This window comes from Gobius niger (assembly GCF_951799975.1).
Source record: "Gobius niger genome assembly, chromosome: 1".
Taxonomy (NCBI): Eukaryota; Metazoa; Chordata; class Actinopteri; order Gobiiformes; family Gobiidae; genus Gobius; species Gobius niger.
In genome coordinates, this window is record NC_136852.1 from 47,324,805 (window position 1) to 47,342,810 (window position 18,006).

The following is an 18,006-nucleotide window of genomic DNA, read 5'->3' on the forward strand; positions in this document are numbered from 1 at the left end:
TCATTCAAAGCGCTTTACAAAACTGGAAAAACAAAGTACAGACAATTACATGACAAAAAGCATCGAAATCAATAAAACAATAATCGTACAAGTTATTTTGTACACATTTTAACAATTAAAAGCCAAGGAGTGTGCAGATAATTTACTTTCAGTGGCAGTGACGTAGAAATCAGTTACATTTACTCAAGTTTTTACTTCAAATTTTGATTCATTTAAACTTGATTAATTTTCTATTTCATCATTTTTCATTGGGGTAAGAATTTTAAATTTTAAATATCATTTTCATCATCATTTTCAATATTTAATGCCCCATGCCTTTTCTTTTTCAAGACTAAAACTTCAATCATTATTTTACTCAGTTTCCCAGCACTCAAGTAAGGTACTTTTTGTATCTATTTAAATCATCACTTTTGACTTCTACTTGAGTGAAATTGCATTAAAGTACCTTGAAAATGCAACCTATTTTGGCTACTCTACTCACCTGTGTTCAGTTGTCATACGCCCAGTTAGGTAAAAAGAAGAAGAAAAAAGAACTGCGTTTTCCCCACATTTTCAGGAAGACTGCGCCAAAAACTCGCATTTCCCCAATGTCTTGAACTGTTGTATTTCTTTATATTCAAGTTCCAAAATTGCAAGGCCCACTGAAGTAAAACAAATAAATGAAAACATCCAAAAATGCCTGCAGAAATCTCCCAAAACGCGTTGTTTTTGCGTCTTGTTGGTGTGTAGCTCCCTCTAGCGGTGATCCCAGGAGAGGCGGGGGCAAAGTGCGGTCACGTGGCGAGTCAGCTGATCCCCCCACAAACAGGAAGGGGAAGCCGCCACAGTTTAATCATCACAGTCATGTCACAATAGCCCACTTTTTTATACTTAATTTAACCGTATAAACACACCGTCGCGTTCAAAACATGTTTGGTGGTGACGACGAAGATGGAGATTTCTTATCGCCCAGCGGAGGGTGAGTTTATTCTCGCCTTAAACGCTCATAGTCCTCCAGTTTGTGTTTGCTAACCCTTACTTACTAACGAGCTTTGGCATCCACGGGTTTGATGGTCCCGTGGGTGGGGTTATCTGAGGCCAAAGCAAACTACGTGTGAACTTTTAAACCATTGTGGCGTTATCTTTCCAAACTAGCCTCAAATTTGGATAAATAATGTAACTTTTTTTTTTTTTTTTTGCAGCTTCCTTGTGCGTAAAATGAAAGCGTGTGAACACGAAAGCTAACTTCACTGATTCAATTATGCCTTTAGTGCTCTCTTCTTCTGTGGAAAACACCCCTTTTCCACAAGTGCAGGCTTAATAGTTCTTGGTGTAGCAGATGAATGAAGAAAGAAGTCGTTTTAGATCCATCTCTTTGTGTATTTTCATTTTAAGAGTCAGGAAATGGATGATGGGGTGTCTGGTTGTGACGACAAAGTGGATTTAGAGGGATGAGGGTTTAGCAGGCAGCATAGTTAAAGTCATGTCCTGTCAGATATATTTTAAACAAGTACATTTGTGGGATGTATGTATGGTCTTGAGATACAATAACAGACTACTTAGCATTGTATTGATTTTCCAGGCGTTTAAGTGGCTGTTCAGAAGCTCTCTTGACTCCAGACTGTTCACATTGAGTGGCGTTATGATACTGTGTCAAACTCAATGCCCAGTGTTTAAGGCCCTGTGCTTTATTTTGGTAAGAGACAAACTCTTTCCTCACTTTCAAATCACATTTCCAAGGTCCCAGTTCTTCACACGGAGGAATTTCTAATCATGTTTCACACCTTTCAAGGAGCAGCGTGGTGCTTTACTGTGGCAGTAATGCTAGAAGCAACTGGACTGCTATAGACGCTTTATAATTAGAGGCCGTCTTTTACCTTTAACCTTTTTTTTGTGAGGGATTAAAGGGATTATTGACTTCTACTGCCTTCCGGACTTGATTGACTTGTAGAGTAAGGCTGTGTCACAAATGATCATCCACAAAAGCCCAAAGGTTGCTTCAATTCATCAGCACACCTCTTGTCAGCTGAAGGGAGCATGAAAGCTACAATTCTTTCATCGTAAAATATCCTCTGTCCCGCATTGTGCTGTGGGCTGTGGAAGGATCACATGTTGTTTACACTGGCCCCAAGGCAGTCATCTCTCAGTGTAGTATGAGTCGTTGTAGGTTTATTCAAAAACACAAGACTCTGCAGTGTTAAGTGAAAGATGATGAGTAAGATCGGGATTTCACTAAAGTTCCTACTACTGCTGTATAAGCTCTGGTTAATGTGTTGCCAGTTCTCAAAGTCAGTCTGACTGAGAAAACAAAAAGGTGCAATAGGTTAGTTCTCTGGCAACTATGTACTGCTGACCATATTAACCTTGAAGTCGTGACATAAACAACATATAGTATTAGGCTGTCATGAAATAAAGTTCCTAAATGCTTTTTGAATCTCACTTTATTAAATCCCAGTGCAAACCTAAACACTTTTACACTTCATTTTATATTCTAGTATTATTGCAGCAAATTGATGGCACAGTGGTCTTGCCGTACAGCAAGAAGGTCCTGGGTTTGATTCCTTTCCTGTGTGGAGTTTGGGGCGGCACAGTAGCGCAGCAGTTAGCGCTCGTGCTTCACAGCTAGAAGGTCCTGGGTTCGATTCCCACCTGGAGTTACAATTACAATGTACAAAACACTACATACACTAACTATAAAAACAAAGAAGGTTTGCATCAAAAATACTACATTTTCATGCCATTTTTGCTCTATTTGAGTCTGTGAACCAGAAAACGATCTGTCGATTACTAAAATAGTTGTCGACTATTTCAATAATCGATTAGTTGTTTCAGCCCTAGAAAAGTGCATTAACACAAAGTGCTGTGTAGCTGGAGGAGTGCATAATATAAATATCTCCAAACACAAGTATTGAAAATATTGCGATACTTGATGAAGTATCATTATTACTTGGTATTGCAGCATAAAATAATGCGATACGAAACGAGCCCTAGACGATATATTGCCCACTTTTAGGACTTTGCATGTTCCCCCCGTGTCTGCGTAGGTTTACTCTAGTTGCTCTGGTTTCCTCACTACCAAAATCATGGACAGTAGGTTCCAGTCTGGAGTAGAGATGGGACGATAATGAAATTTGGAGTCACGATTATCTTGGCCAAAATAATTGCGATTAACGATATTATCATGATATTTGCCGATGGTTTAAAAAATCACTGAAACTGCAGAAATGATGGGGATTGGGCAACTATTAAATATTCCTCCTCATTGTTGGCTGTAAATGTCATATTGAGTGAGACATAAAGTGAGTATTTAAAGGCACACTGTGTAGCATTTTGGACTATACTGTTGTCATCAATACAAAACATGCAGCTCATGAGAAGCTCGACACAGAAAAGGCTGTTTCTGCTGTGGGTAATCAAAGAATGGATTTGGATGAGGAACTAACCTACTGAAATCTTAAATACTGCTGACTTTAGCCACATGTCCATGGAGACGTACCCTCAGTGACTCTTTCCTGGTAAAATGAATAAATGAACAACCTCATATCTACTGAAGCATTTGTGTAACATTATATTTTGTCTCTTGGGCCGAAAGGAGTGTGTGTTGTGACCATACGGTTTGGAGAGAGCCAAGTATTTGACATAAAGATTTCCAAAAATGGAGGATGAGACATAGCGTTACATTGTTGATCTACGTTTTCTTGCACTTTTATTTACACGGAGGTGGCCTTTCCTGCATCTGACAAACAAGTTGAAACTATGCAGACCCACACTGAGGACCCACTGTCTCCGGCGCTCTTCTATTTTTGCCCCATGTCTCTCACATATCGTTGCGAGTGGCATGCAACTCCGCACTGCATGACCATTGTATGATAGCAGCGCGGTGTGAATGGGCTCCTGGTATCGACGAGGAGCGAAGGAAGGAGGGAGGGAGGGAGGGGAGGAGGCCTAATATGGCGGCTAATTCTTCTCACATGCTGCCTGTTAGTAATGTAGGTAAATGCGTCTACCGCGGCCTGTTTCCATGCAGTTTAAGATTCCCCAGCAAAGAAGCACCAGACTTTCTCCAAGTACGTCTTGCTATGCTGTTGAAGTTGAGGCGCTGTTTTGGAGGACTGCGGGCTGAAAAACAGGCGTCCTGGAGCTTACAATAAGGCGGATTTGGATGTCCACATGCAAACATCACTACAGTGCTTTAAAATCGGAGATGAGGGGCTCAAGGCTTTTAACATGTCGGTTTTGGGAGATGCCAACGATTACCTGTGGAAGGAGTTTCAGGGGTCAGTAAGACAAGTTTCTCAGCACAGTGTTGTCTTTAATATATCATGAATTTGAGAAGTTTGTATTTCTTATTTCAGATTTTATCCATTATGTTTAACTCTTTCAGGATTTTGTGGACTTTATTAAAAATGTCCATTGTCAATCTGTCATCGGTCATGAATTGATGCAGATTTTGTTATTTTTAGGGTGGTTCACGGCTCAATTGTTAATGCTACATCCACATAGTTAATTCAGTCAATCATCTATTCAACTTGGTAACATTGTGAACTTGGGAAAAGCAGAAATCACTAACACCAGTCATTTAAAGGAAGCTTTTTTCTTCTTCTCGAGGAAAGTGTTTACTGTTAAAAATTCTGTGACAAAAGATTTTCTGTCTTGAACGGAATCAGATTGTTGTAAAATGCTCAAAATTGCTTTAGGCTGAGTGAAAAATCTGAGGAATTTTAAGGATATCAAATGATTTGGCACCAAGACTTATTGAATGAATATTATGTTTTTCCATCGGTTGTGCATTCAAAGGGTTGTGAAATTGAAAGGTGCTCTCCTGGGTTTCTTTGTTTACAATGAAAGTTTAAACTTGTTAGTTGTTGTTCAGACTCTCAAGAATGAAAATGCTTTATACTTGGATGCTCAGGGTAGAGTGATATATATAAAACTAATACTATTTATTTTCGGACTTGAAATTGTGAAAATAATGTAGAATAATGTGGTAAAGTGATTGATTTTATGTTGCAATGTCGACACAGATCCTAAGAGATCTATACTTATCAGACTTTCACTCACAAAGTCATGACTTCTCAGACTTTTTGAGAGTTAATGCAGGATTAAGTGTGTGGCAAGTGATATAGAAACCCCCTTGAAAATGAAAGCGCACCTCTGTTTGCACTGGCTACACAAGCTTGACTTTCACATTAAAACTTTATGCATATCTGAAACTGTAACTAAAAGACCAGACCGGACTCTCAAAAACGGACCCTACAGCTTTAGGCAGCGCATCATGGGTTTATCTCGATGATCTTTACACCGTGTTTATTTCGCAGGGCCAAGTTGGCGTCACTGTTCGGTCTAGACCAGCAGACCAGTCAGGGCAACGAATCCTTCCAATACACCGCCCCCAAGCAGCCCAGGAAGAACTCCAACGCAGGTACAGACAGGAGATCATTTTGGTCTTTATATACTGTAATTGTCTGTAAATGTATGTATATCAGAATCACAAACTGGATTCAAATACAGATCCACAATGCATTTCTAAAACGAATCAAATAATAAGTCTGTGTCTATATGTTTTAATATCTGTTTTGACTTTCCTAACCTTATGTGTGGTTTTATCCCTTTGAATTGGATATAAGGGCTCAGACATTGTGCAGCAGCCACTTTGAACCTAAGAAGGGAAACCTTAAAGGCCTTGTACCTGATGTATCCTATGTACAAACAACAGATCATTTCTAATCCCGATTCTTCACAGGGAAGCAACACTATCACGGTACGATAACTAGCTCCCAGTTCTTGATTGGTAAAAAGGATCAACACATAGATGTCTGTTTTTAGAATATTTATTATTATTTTATCAGGTAAAACATTAAGGACAAATTCTTTACTAATTATGCACCGGAGGGCAAAACAAACTGTATTTTACTTCTTGAAATATTTGCAATACGAAGCCATGATCATGTTGGGAGCAGCTTTTAATCAGACTTGTCATTTGGCTCTGACCGCACATAATAGTGTAGTGTCCTGAGGTAATAAGACATTTCCTCTGCCTTGTGTCCAGTGTCTTGTGTGCGCCGTTGTATGAATGAATGAGGTTTGTTTGCGAGTGTGAGACAACACAGATAAACTAGTGGCTACTACAATGTGGTATGAAGCTATAAGTGAATATTCTTTTGCAGCACCTGCCTCTCAGAAGCAAGCGTCGACACCCGGAGCCCCTGCAGTGTTATCCGCCACAGCAGTACAAGCTTTCAAATAGTGAGTACATGTGTATGGACACATTCTTTGTTTTTAGAGCTGTTTTAGAGCTCTTTAGGTGTCTCTTGATCAACAATAATGCTGCGTCCATCCTGCATTAAAACCCGGCATTCTAAATCCTATGCTGTCTACAACACAGAGAAAGTGGTTTACTACACAACATAGTAAGACCTTTTGTTCTTACTTTTTTGCAGTATAAACGGCCAATATGTCAACCAGGGGAAGCTCGGTGCCGCGATACTCGGAACCCACACAACAAAAGAGGTCTCAGCTTTGAGCGGTCACTACTTTCAGATTACAGACTTTTTAGATTTTTAACAATAATCCACTTTTTTTTTTCCTCTTTGTCTTTAGTACAAGCTGCTTCTGTACATGAGCCAACAGAAGCCAGTGACCTCCGCCAAGATCCATGCAGGCTTTCTGTTCACGGTGAGTAAACATCTTAAAATGTAAGGAGGGAATGTGCAGTTAGGACTACCCACTTTTCTCCTATTCTGTACAAAGAAGTATTTTCAATTTGACTTGCGAAGAACCAATTGGTCCAGATAAGATCAAGTCAAGACTAAACAGGGTCTAAATTGCCCTAAATTGGACTAAATCATTTGTAAACTAATTGACTAAACCAGATAAACTCTTTTTTTAATTTAAATCTTTTCCAGCTTGCGTGCTAGAAGTTGGGCATATCTCCCGAAGAGTCATCATCTGTCCTCTGTAGTTGAAGTTCAGGACGCTGTTTTCAATTTATATCAGTTTCAAAACAAATATGATGGCTTATGAGAAGACAAAGACATGTTTGAGACAAAGCACACACGCTGAATCTTACAGAAGAGAAACACTTAATATTACAGCCCGCAAGTTCTGTGTGTAGGTACTGGTAATAAGGAAGTAATTACACATGTTAAGTACAGGTAATTACACGTTAAAGTGCATAAAAGGTGTACAACAGTTAGGTGTCTCATAGTGTCCAGGCTCATGTGTAGTTACGCATTAGGTACAGTGTATTTGCTCATTAGTTATGCGGTCATTTTCCTCAATTTAAGAAAAAAAGCTGCCACATCTATATGACGGCCAAAACACCTGTGCAACTGCTGTACAACCACACGCTGTACAGCTTCGGTTCACTTCGTACTTCATGTTACACTTTTTTGACGCCTTAACCGAGCACATTTTCTCCAGTGTAACCCCTCATTTGAAAGCTAAGACCTACAAAACTGGTCCATGCTTCTTCCTCAGTATGATTCGGTTTTGTTTTCATCGCCTTTTTGTTGCTTTTTTGACAGGTTTGGTTACATTTTTGTGGCTTGATCAGTTACATTACACTACAAAACAAATGTGGCAAAAAAACCACGACAAAACGATTAAAATGCAAAAAATGAGAGGGGGAAAAAGCAACAAAAATGTGACAAAAAAGCAACAAAAACATGACAAAAATTTGGCAAAAACATGACAAAAGCGCAACAAAGCGACTAAAACAAGATAACACAAACAAGGAAGAAGCTTAGATGAGTTTTGCAGTCCTTAGCTTTCAAATGAGGCATTACACTGGCCTATAGGCTGTAAGCTCCAGTCGAGAAGTTTGGGTAAAACTGGAGAACATGTGCTCAGTTAAGGTGGGGGTTAAGGGGTTAAACCTTGCACTTTAATGTGTAAATGCCGGTACTTACATGTGTTATAACTAATTCCTATTCCCTGTACCTACACAAAAAACTCATGGGCTGTGATCTAAAGTGTTACCGAAAACGATTTCTGATTTGAGAGACTCGCAAAATTTGCTCCAACTTCAAAGAATATATGGGCCACAGACACAGACACAGTTTTCAAAAGAAAGTGTGTGAAGTTGGCTCGCCTGTCTGCAGCAATGACACTGAATCTGTAAGACACTTTGTCAATCTCGAGTTGAACACTTTTGTCCTCTTGTGTTGCAGGTCCAGCCCAATAACTACTGCACTTTCTATGACGACCAGCGACAAAACTGGTCCTTAATGTTTGAGTCTGAAAAGGCTTCATCCGACTTCTGCAAAGAGGTGAGCTTTAGTGTCAGCTTTAACTCATTTGAATTACTTTTGAGCTTTTTCTTTCTGACTAGTGATAAATGAGTAAGTTAGCCTTTATTTTTCAAACATCAACTCCAGTCACTGAAGTTTTGACCATATTTCAGGTATGTCTGGCCAAAGCGAACAGCCCCTCGTCTCTGGACTCCGTGGTGACCCAGGACCTGTGTTTGGGAGAGGGGCAGGGGGTGGAGACAGGGGATTCTATAGAGGTGGTCTACACAGGCTGGCTCCTGCAAAACCACGTCACTGGACAGGTTGACCATTTGCGTTTCAGTATTTTATCATACATTTTAACCATCTTTTGACTATATTATATTCATTTCCCTTTTGTAGATGTTTGACACCAACCAGAACAAGGACAAATTGCTTCGGCTCAAACTCGGAGCTGGAAAAGTTATTAAGGTGAGTGTGAAAAGTAGAATTAGTATAATCATAAATCAGTGTTCTATTTATCAAGGTGCTTTTGTTATGGTTTTAAATAATTACAGACTTTGCAATGAGCCAGTTGAAACCATTAAAATTAACTGTTTAACAGCCCTATAAACTTCTTTGTGTAGGACGCAGTGAATGTAGGTCGTAAACGATTAGATAAGAAAAGTAAAAAGGTTAGAAAATGACTTGAAACCTGTTTGTGTAGCAGTGATCGTGTCTGTCTGTGTTCAGGGCTGGGAGGAGGGGATGCAGGGGATGAAAAAGTCGGGCCGTCGCCTCATCATCATCCCCCCGAGCCTCGCCTACGGCTCCAAAGGCGTCCCGAACCGAGTGCCCGCCGACAGCACGCTCATATTCGAGGCAGAGCTCCGACGGGTAACTTTTCAAAACCTTTGCTTTATTTTGAGAGATGCCTGTTTCAAAAATCAATATTCTTGTACTAAGGATAACCACATTCCCTCTTACACGTCCTCATCTTGATTGTTCTGTAGGTGAAGTTTTCTAAGGACAGTGGTTCAGACCGGGGCAGTAGTAGGGACTCTGCTGCCCCCTCTCCGGCCCCGTCACCTGCCCCCAGTGTGGAGAGTACGCCCTCCGAAACCACCGCCCAACCTCAACCGACTCCCACGGGACCAGGGAGACCTGCGTAAGACTAAACTACTAATACTAAACACCATGAAGCTTTTAAGATTAAAAAAACTCATTTGCTTTTCACAATTTGTTCCAGGGAGCCGCCGCTACGCGCCAAGTCAAACTCGCTCAGTGAACAGCTGGCGGTAAAGCAGCCATTTTTGTTGTTTTTCCATTAATTAAGCTGATTTGTTTAGATAATTTTAAGCACCCAATTACTTTATAGCACCCAGATGCTACAAAAGCCAAGCTGATCTCTCGAATGGCGAAGATGGGGCAGCCAATGTTACCTTTTATAACAGGAGTGAACAGCCAGCCCGAATCCAGCGACTCTGAACTGGAGGTGAGAAGCAAAAACACACAGCACAAAGTTGATTCAAAATAAGACATTTGAAATGCCCTATTTTAAATACAAGAACCACCAAGAATAAAGTTGTTTTAGAACTTTAAAGAAGGAGCCATAATTTGAGAAGAATGGCCAATAGCTCTGATCATATTGTAAGTTTTGGAGACCTAGTTTTGTCATGGTCATTCAGTCCTTCCAAGACAGGCACATGTGATGAAAATAATGCAGCAGGAAGCCAGGCACAGTTAAATAACAAGACGACAGATTCTTAGTCCAGTTCGTAGTTCTTATTCCAGCATGTCCATATTTACTGAGATTTAATTGGTGAAAGTTGTGTTTTTAAGGCGGTGAGAGCCAAAACGGGTATCGGTTCAGTATTGGATATTGAAGCCGATACTCAATGTTGTATTTTTCCAAGTATCGGCTCCGATATCCAATATCAATATCAGATTGGTGCATCCCTAGTTTTAGTCCCACGGACCTTCATCAAACAGAGACCTTTTTTATTTCAGGTAAGTTCTCTCTTCTCTTATGCAGGTGCTCATAGTTAAGATCTAGAATACTTCAGTTTTCTATTTCTCACATAAGCTATGAATCTGTGTTTTTATTCCACCCACCGGCATCAATTAAAGTTTTCCCCAGTGGATGTCCAGTCAAGCGACCGTGTAAAAGGACAGTTGAGCTTGTACCGCACAAACATCGAGGTGCAGTCTTGTCACTGAGACATCGTTTCCTATCTCCCTCCAGGACACCAGCGGTTCGAGACTGAAGGAACGCCCCGCTGTGCCGTCCCCGGTTCAGATCACCACGGCTGCGTCTGGGCCTGGTCTCCACACGGTCCACCCTCACCCCCACTCTGCCCTGCTGCCAGTGAGCGCTGTCCCCTCGCACGCACCTCCGGGGACAGTCCACGCCTTCCAGGTATGAAAATTTACTTTTCAACTCATAAAATGAATGATTTTAAAACTAATACATAAAATAGTAATAGCTGAACTTTCTTAATCTCAATTCTGTTGTTTGTCTTGTTTTGTCAAAGCCTTACCCCTACACACAGACCTCTACGCCCGCGTCCCAAATGCAGCCTGTGGGCCAAGTCTATCCTCCTCAGACGGTGCCCTACATGGGTAAGGCATAATTCTCGTTACAAGTTGTTTTACATACCGTCAGTGTAGAAAAAGTAGTTTAATGCCTGCTGTCTTTTAGGTTCTGGTGATGTGACGTCTTTCCTGATGACCGAGGCTCGGCAGCACAACACAGAGATACGTTTGGCTGTTTCAAAAGTGGGAGATAAAGTGGATCAACTGACCACGAAGGTACATTTTGTATTCTGATAGTTGTATTTGAATTTTTTGGCCACATTCTAGACCACGGGAGGCTTTTTTAATGCATTTGATGTAAATATTCCCCCTTTCCTTGTGCAATTGTTAAGTGCTTCTGTTTGTTCTTGATCTTGCTATTTACATGTCTGTGATTTGTTACTTTATTTCCAACAAATCCTCTTAACACAAATTCTGCTTCCCACAGATCGATGAGCTGCACAGACAGGGAAACCCGATGCTTGCTGTTCCTGCGCTGTCAATGGAAACCTCTATGATCATGCAGAGCATCCAGAGAATTGTCCAGGTATGACTCTGAAGTTGTATCATATTAGAAAGAAGTGATGTATTTCCTTCTTTCTTTCTGTATTTTTTTAGGAGAATGAATGTCTGAAGAAGGAAGTTTTTGACAAAAGTTCTCGAATCGAGGAGCAAAATCACAAAATTGGCGAGCTCATCAACCAGAACCAGAGGTAAGCGGTGACGTTTTCTTAAAGACACGAAAGAAGAAATCATGTGTTTGACTTGGTGACGTTCTCAGATACATGGAGCAGAGCCACGTGCTGCTGGAACAGAGGAACGACTCGCTCAAATCGTCCAGTGAACACAACTCGCAACGACTGCTGCAGGCCGAGCAGGAGAAGGTCAGAGCACTCAATATTTTTTTTTACTTCAGCTTTAATTGTAGTCATGCAGTGTTTATTTTCCATGACGTTGCTCTTATCAGCTGCTGAACCGCTGGGCAGATCTCTCTTTTCTATCAAATATATAGATAATGTGATAGCAATATATTCCAAATAGTAAAAGGGTCTGGTTGATAAATGTAACTGGATTATCCTTGCATACCGTCTTGTGCTTTACTTTACCCCCTGATCTTTCTTGGCGGCAACACAGACTTGACACACTGATTTTATGCTGTACATTTCTTGTCCCCTCCTTCTAACTTTAGCAACTTTATATGCCCGATTTTATGCTTCGATCCCTTGACTTATGGTTTAATCTGGCTATATAAAGTGTATGGGTAATGGCTGTATTTGCTTTGACATGTCTCTAATCTGATGCTGAACTGCTGTGACTTGCTGCTATTGCTTTGCTGCTTTGGAGAAATCTAGCTTTTTTTTTTTCTTTTTTCATTGCCCTCTGTTCTCAGCCTTTGCCCCTGGACCTGGGCTCGGACCAGGTGAGCCCCGACTCTGCGCGTGTTTGGCGGCCAGACTGTGGTCAGGCTGGGATTAGAAAGGGTTGAAATACCTAAAATACAAGATGAGGTAGAGGTAGAAAAAAAAATGAAACGATGCTTTGAAAACCAACAGCATCCATATAAGTTTTGTTTTTACTTTTAAATGCAGTGGCTGCCATTTAGCAGGAATTTTTAATCTCGGTGACCCCAGTCTGCCTGCTGCTAAAGCTACTCATCTTTGCTTCCATCACGTTCATTAACAAATTTAACTAACTTTGATTTCTCTTTTTCTTTTTCTCCTTTTGTCGTTCACTCACTATAACCTCTTCACAGGACCATCTCATCACTCGCTTCACTCATCTTGGCCACTTCTTTTTAACCGTCTTTAAATTGCCTAGATCTTTTCTCATCTCTGCTCAGGGCCTGAGGGTTTCTCTCTATCTCACCCTCCCGCTCTCCTTAATTCTCTGTTTAGGTTCGTCTCACGGAGGATTTGGCTGCATCCACGGCGCGTTTAGCTCAGCTGCAGTTGGAGGCGTCGGCCCATCAACAGAAGTCCGCGGAGCTGCAAACAAAATTAAACTCGGCGCTGCAAGAAAACGAGAACCATGGACAACGAGTCGCCACTCTGCAGACGCAACTGGAAGGTTTGTCTGGAACAAATCTTAATCTTTATTAAATCTTAGTGGACAGATTGAGGCTCTGGAAAGTGGTGCTAGAACATCGTTAAATTGATTAAGAACCAAAAATACAAATAGTATTTCCGTTCATTATTATTGTGCATATACTAGGGCTGCTCGATTATCGTAAAAAAAATAAGAAGATCTGTTTCCCTGGTATATTTTGACATTACTGCATGTGTTTCAGAGCTGAAGGAGGAGGCGGAGAGACACCAGGCTCAGTATCGCTCAGAGAAACAGAAACGCAAAGAACTGGAGCTCAGACTGACCAACCTGGAGGAGGAACTGCAGGACCTGAAGACCGACAAGGACAGTCTGGAGAGAGTGAGTTTCAGCCAGACTGATGATTACAGTGAAAAAAAAAAGATCCATGTGCATCATTTCTTTGTGGCTGTGTAGACTCTCTCTGAGCGTAAGAAGAAGTGGCAGGCCGAGCGTCAGCGCAGAGACGAGGAGCTGGAGGAGCTGCGCAGGAGCAGTCAGCAGGACCTGGACGCGCTCCGCACTCAGCTCCGAAAGACACGAACCAACAACAACAACGCGGCTTCTGAACAGGTTAGTAACACCGGTTTGCGGACCTTCTGTACACATATGGGTCGCCAACAACATACTCTTTTTGTGCCTGTGTGTAGTTGTCCCAGCTGCAGACAGAGCTGGAGGAGGAGTGGAGGGGGAAGAGTGAGCAGGCGCTGACTTTGGCCAAACAGCAGCACAACCGAGAGATGAGCGAAGTCACAGAGCAGAGAGACGCACTGCAGGACCAGCTCAGACAGCTACAGGAGAAGGTAAGCTGGACAAATGTCTCAACAGTACGCTAAAAAGGCTTGTACTGGCAAAATATTTAGGGAAACGATCATTTACAACTCAAAAAACGCCCTAAAAATTGCTTATTTTTCTCCCAGTTTTCACTTATGAAGCAGTCCAAAGGGTCCGAAGAACAGACTTTGCTCCAACATCAGGGTCAAGCAGAGGAACTCCACGCTCTTCAAGAAAAAGTAAAATAAAATAGTTTTATATGGAACATGATTTATATTGATCTGCTCATTACTGAGCCAAAGTGAGAAGTGGATTCATTGCTTGCCATTTGCACGTCTTTTTCTGAAGTTAGTGTTTGAATGAACCCGATGTGTTGATTATGAATGATTTGATGTGTGGTTCTTGTTTTTCATTTGTACAGTACACCGTTCTGGAGAGACGGGCGGCAGCGGCTCAGGACAAACTACTGAGGAGAGTGACTGAACTGGAAGAGCAACAAGAGGAGAAGGGGAGTTCAACAGATACAGCCGCAGAGGCAAGTCTTAGCCGCCATGTTTGGCCAAGAATAAAACAAAGGCTGTAGCAACGTTGCCGCACGGTAGTTGGATAGAAATGGCATAGTAGCTGATTTGAAATTTGTTCCTTGCTGTTTCTACGCTGTAAAGTCAAGCATGGCCTAAAATTACTATTACTAATTGGGTGGCGTTGTGGTAAAAGTGTGTATATCTGTTCCTCCAGGTGAAGCGTGTGATGAATGGCGTTTTCCAGTCGCTTCGAGCAGAGTTTGACCTCAGTGAGTCGTACAGCGGACAGGCCGTTCTGGGGGTCATTGTCACCACCATTAAAGTAAGTAAAGAGGTCAACAAGATGTTTTGCAGTTTAGAATTCGTAAAGAAAAGACTACAAGCATGTTTCATTTCAATTACAGTAAAAGTTTATTTTTTACACAAACCAATATCACAGAAAGTGCAAAGGAACAGTTTGAAAATCCGATATCTCCATAGACTGGAGTTATTTTGTAAGCTGTTTTTTTTTTTCCTAATGAACATGAATTACTCAAATAGTGACGAGGATTTCTTGATTTGCAGAATGTAACGCTGCAGCTGCTCAGTGGCATTGAGAGGCCTTCAGTGACCTCCGGTAAAAAAGAAGAGAAAGAGAGAGAATCTGAAGAAATGGCCGATGAAGAAAAAGTGCAAGAAGGAAATGTTCAAATGAACGGAGAGAGAGAAGTCAGTGAAGTGGACAAGCAAGTGGCACATGAGGAAGAGAAAGTCGATGAAGCAGAGTTGGCCCAAGACGGTGATGTTCAGAAAGATGAGAAAGTTTTAGTAGAGAAGGCTCTGGTTACGGAAAAACCTTTAGAAGCGCTTACAGACGATGCCACGGAAAACTCAATATCTACAGAGTCTGTGGCATCTGAGAAAAAGGAAGGACCTGGAGAGACGCAGCAAGAGGCAGAGATTTGTCCTGTAAGCGAAACAAAAACGGAGGAGGAAGAAGCTGCTAAACCGTCAGAAAGAGAAACAAAGTCTCAAAGCGAATCAAATGACGTTACTATCGAGGCAGCTTCGATTGAAAATGCAGAACCCGTGACGGAGGCGGGGACTGAAGCTGCGACGGAGGCGGAGACTGAAGCCGCGACGGAGGCGGAGACTGAGAAAGAGGAAACGCCTGCGCAAGAAACGGACTCTCCAAAGTCTTTCGGACCCCCGGCCAACCCCCCTCCGCCTCCAAACCCACTGCAGGATGACCCCGCAGAGGACACAAGGTGGGTGTAAACATCTAAAGAGTTGTACGGACCGAGCCATGAATAAACACTGCTTTCCTTTTTGACAGAGAAACGGCTACGCAACAGAACAATCACTATGTTTTTGAAAGCATATAACCTAATCATTGACAATTACATGCTAATACTGCTAAAAAAAAGACACTATTTTTGTGTTGGATATTTCATTCAAAGTCAAATTGCTATCTTGCTGCTATGTATAACTTTTATCTTGTAATTATTCCATACAGAGCTCAAGTGAAATTATTGAGTTGAATTTAAAATCTATTCGTCTAATCTTTTGAAGTGGACATATCATGCATCATGCTATGTGAGTTCAGATGGAGTAAATTTAGAGTTTTTTAAGCTAGTTTTCTCTCTTAAAGCTACTACATTTTGCCGGACCGGAATGGTTGCATTCCCACATTGAATCCCACATGGAAATATTATAGATTTTTTTGGCCTTAAAAAATTAAAAAAGCAGCTCTATTTTGCATGATATGTCTCCTTTTAATTGACCATCATTTATAAAATCAAGATTATGTAAAGTTTGATTTGACCTTCGCTTGTAAGTCGCTTGTTATTTGACCTGTCGCAAGTATTCGATAAACTTTTGCATGCATTCCCTGTTCATCTAACTTACTTATGTCCTACTCCCACCTGCTAACATCCCCCTGTAACCCCCACATGTGTCTGTCCCCTGTCTGTGCTATTCTCTCAGTCTGTCTGGGAGAATGCAGGAGGAAAATGGGGACGAGCCATTTTTCGGTGCTCCCGTTAAACCCCCTGAACCGGCCCACGAGGAGGAAGAGGAGGACGAACTGGTAAGAGACGGATCTGCAGAGTTCAGTCAAACTCTGAACACAACCCCTCACGGTAATCACCAACTCTGGCCGTGTTCGCACTGGCTCCACTTGAAACAAATTCCTGGCACTTTTAATGGGAAGCATCAGGACCCACCATCACCCTTGAATGACAAGCCACGAGAATACAGTATAAATCTGTGGGATAATACAGTATTTTACATTATATGTGGATATGAGCATTGAATAAGCCCATGACACTTTAAGTATGAGAACTCAGAACTAGTCATTTTAACAGACTCTGCTTGTGTTTTTGTGTTTTTCTGAAAGGATGGCAACCTGCTGAAAATTGACAACCACTGATGTAGGATACATAAAACACATATAGGAAGAATTGTTGTTGCTGCAGTAATAACTAATGGGGGTCTATTAATAGCAATAAATAAACATCAGCTTGTAAGTGAAAATTAGATGACAAACGAGTGGATATAGTGCAGATTAAATATGTTTTAGTCTCGATGTATTATTGCTAACAGTAACAACGAACTTTAAACGCTACCAAGTTTCTATTAAACTTTATAATAGATCTATACATTATTTGAAAGAGTCAGCCATGATATTAAGGTCCACTTCCATGTTTCCAACCAACAACTGTCCTTGTGAACGCGTTAAGGACCGATTCGGACCAACACGTGAGAACATGGCCTCTGTAACCGCCTCACAATGTTTGTCAGCTTTTCATTTATTCTCAAACGTTCTTTCAGTCTGCTGTGAAGTGGTTTGTGTTCTGAGGATTTTGTCACGTTCATCGCCCTGAATAACTTTGTCTCTTATCTGTGTCCAGAGCCTGAAGGGGCGCCCTCCTCCTGCTCCACTGTTCGGTGAAGACGACGAGGACGATGATTTGGACTGGCTAAACTAAGACGAAACATTAACACTATGAAACATTCATTTGGACTTAAAATATTTGCTGATTCTGAAGACCTGCTCCTGATCATGAACTTTCAACATGAAGTCAGAAAACGGGAAAGAAATTGCTGCCTTAGAAATTAAGAACAAAGCAACATATTTATTTGGAAAGGGATAGCTTGGTGTTTAAAACTCACCATCGACAACATAAACACACAGTGAAGATGATTTTCGTAAAGTAGCAAAAATAAAAATGCAACTTAATATTTCACGAGACAAACGATTCCTTAAGTGCCTCAATCTACACCACTTTAAAAATACTGAGCTATCCCTTTCAAAACAAGCGGTGACTAAAGGAGGTAAACAAAAGAGCTAGATAAATAATTATGTATATTCTGAATTGGAAACTTTGTACATGCCGCTGTAGCTGATGGTTTCTTTAATTACTTGTCAAACATTGAGCATACGTTCCAATCTGTACAATGTCTTTTTATGTGTAATCTTGCTGCTTTAAAATTCTCTTTTACACAGATTTGCTATTATGACATTAATTGCAAATAAAATCAGAAAATGTGGGCTGTTTTCGTTTTTTTGGGGGGAAGCTAGGTGGTCACAATTATATATATATTTTTTTACATATTTTTAACAAAAATGTACTGCAAAATCTGCTGTCTGATTTTATTGTTTGAAAAATATACAAAATATTAGCAGCATAAAATTTTGGCTCAAAAACATGTATTATCACTCAAGCATTCATTTGAAATGAATTAAATGTGATATCTTGTTATGTATGTATTAGCGTGTGGATTGGGACAGTACAGAAAATAATGCAAAACATACTTTTTTTGCTTTTGAGTTTTTTTTTGTTTTGTTTTTAAGAATTTGGAACCAGACATGAAGGGAAAAT

The 18,006-nt window shown here is 40.9% G+C and overlaps 1 protein-coding gene across 1 annotated transcript; it reads left to right on the plus strand.

Annotated features, from left to right (window-relative positions):
* Positions 1–803: 803 nt before the first annotated feature.
* Positions 804–17,612, plus strand: fkbp15b (FKBP prolyl isomerase family member 15b). The gene is made up of 29 exons (XM_079557828.1): positions 804–958; positions 5,298–5,401; positions 6,147–6,225; positions 6,420–6,489; positions 6,580–6,654; positions 8,151–8,249; positions 8,384–8,533; positions 8,613–8,681; positions 8,943–9,086; positions 9,203–9,357; positions 9,439–9,487; positions 9,568–9,684; positions 10,435–10,608; positions 10,724–10,811; positions 10,891–11,000; positions 11,212–11,310; positions 11,382–11,476; positions 11,545–11,647; positions 12,154–12,183; positions 12,659–12,830; positions 13,051–13,187; positions 13,263–13,418; positions 13,496–13,648; positions 13,766–13,858; positions 14,041–14,154; positions 14,358–14,465; positions 14,708–15,390; positions 16,109–16,211; positions 17,035–17,612. The coding sequence occupies exons 1-29, from the start codon at positions 909–911 to the stop codon at positions 17,110–17,112; spliced, it is 3,657 nt and encodes a 1,218-aa protein (XP_079413954.1). The 5' UTR covers positions 804–908; the 3' UTR covers positions 17,113–17,612.
* Positions 17,613–18,006: the final 394 nt, after the last annotated feature.

Coding starts and splice junctions, on each gene's coding strand:
- fkbp15b (XM_079557828.1), top strand. CDS start 909: ATGTTTGGTGGTGACGACGAAGATGGAGATTTCTTATCGCCCAGCGGA. Junction 10,609..10,723: donor GGACAGTCCACGCCTTCCAG/GTATGAAAATTT, acceptor GTTTTGTCAAAG/CCTTACCCCTACACACAGAC. Junction 13,859..14,040: donor TCCACGCTCTTCAAGAAAAA/GTAAAATAAAAT, acceptor TCATTTGTACAG/TACACCGTTCTGGAGAGACG.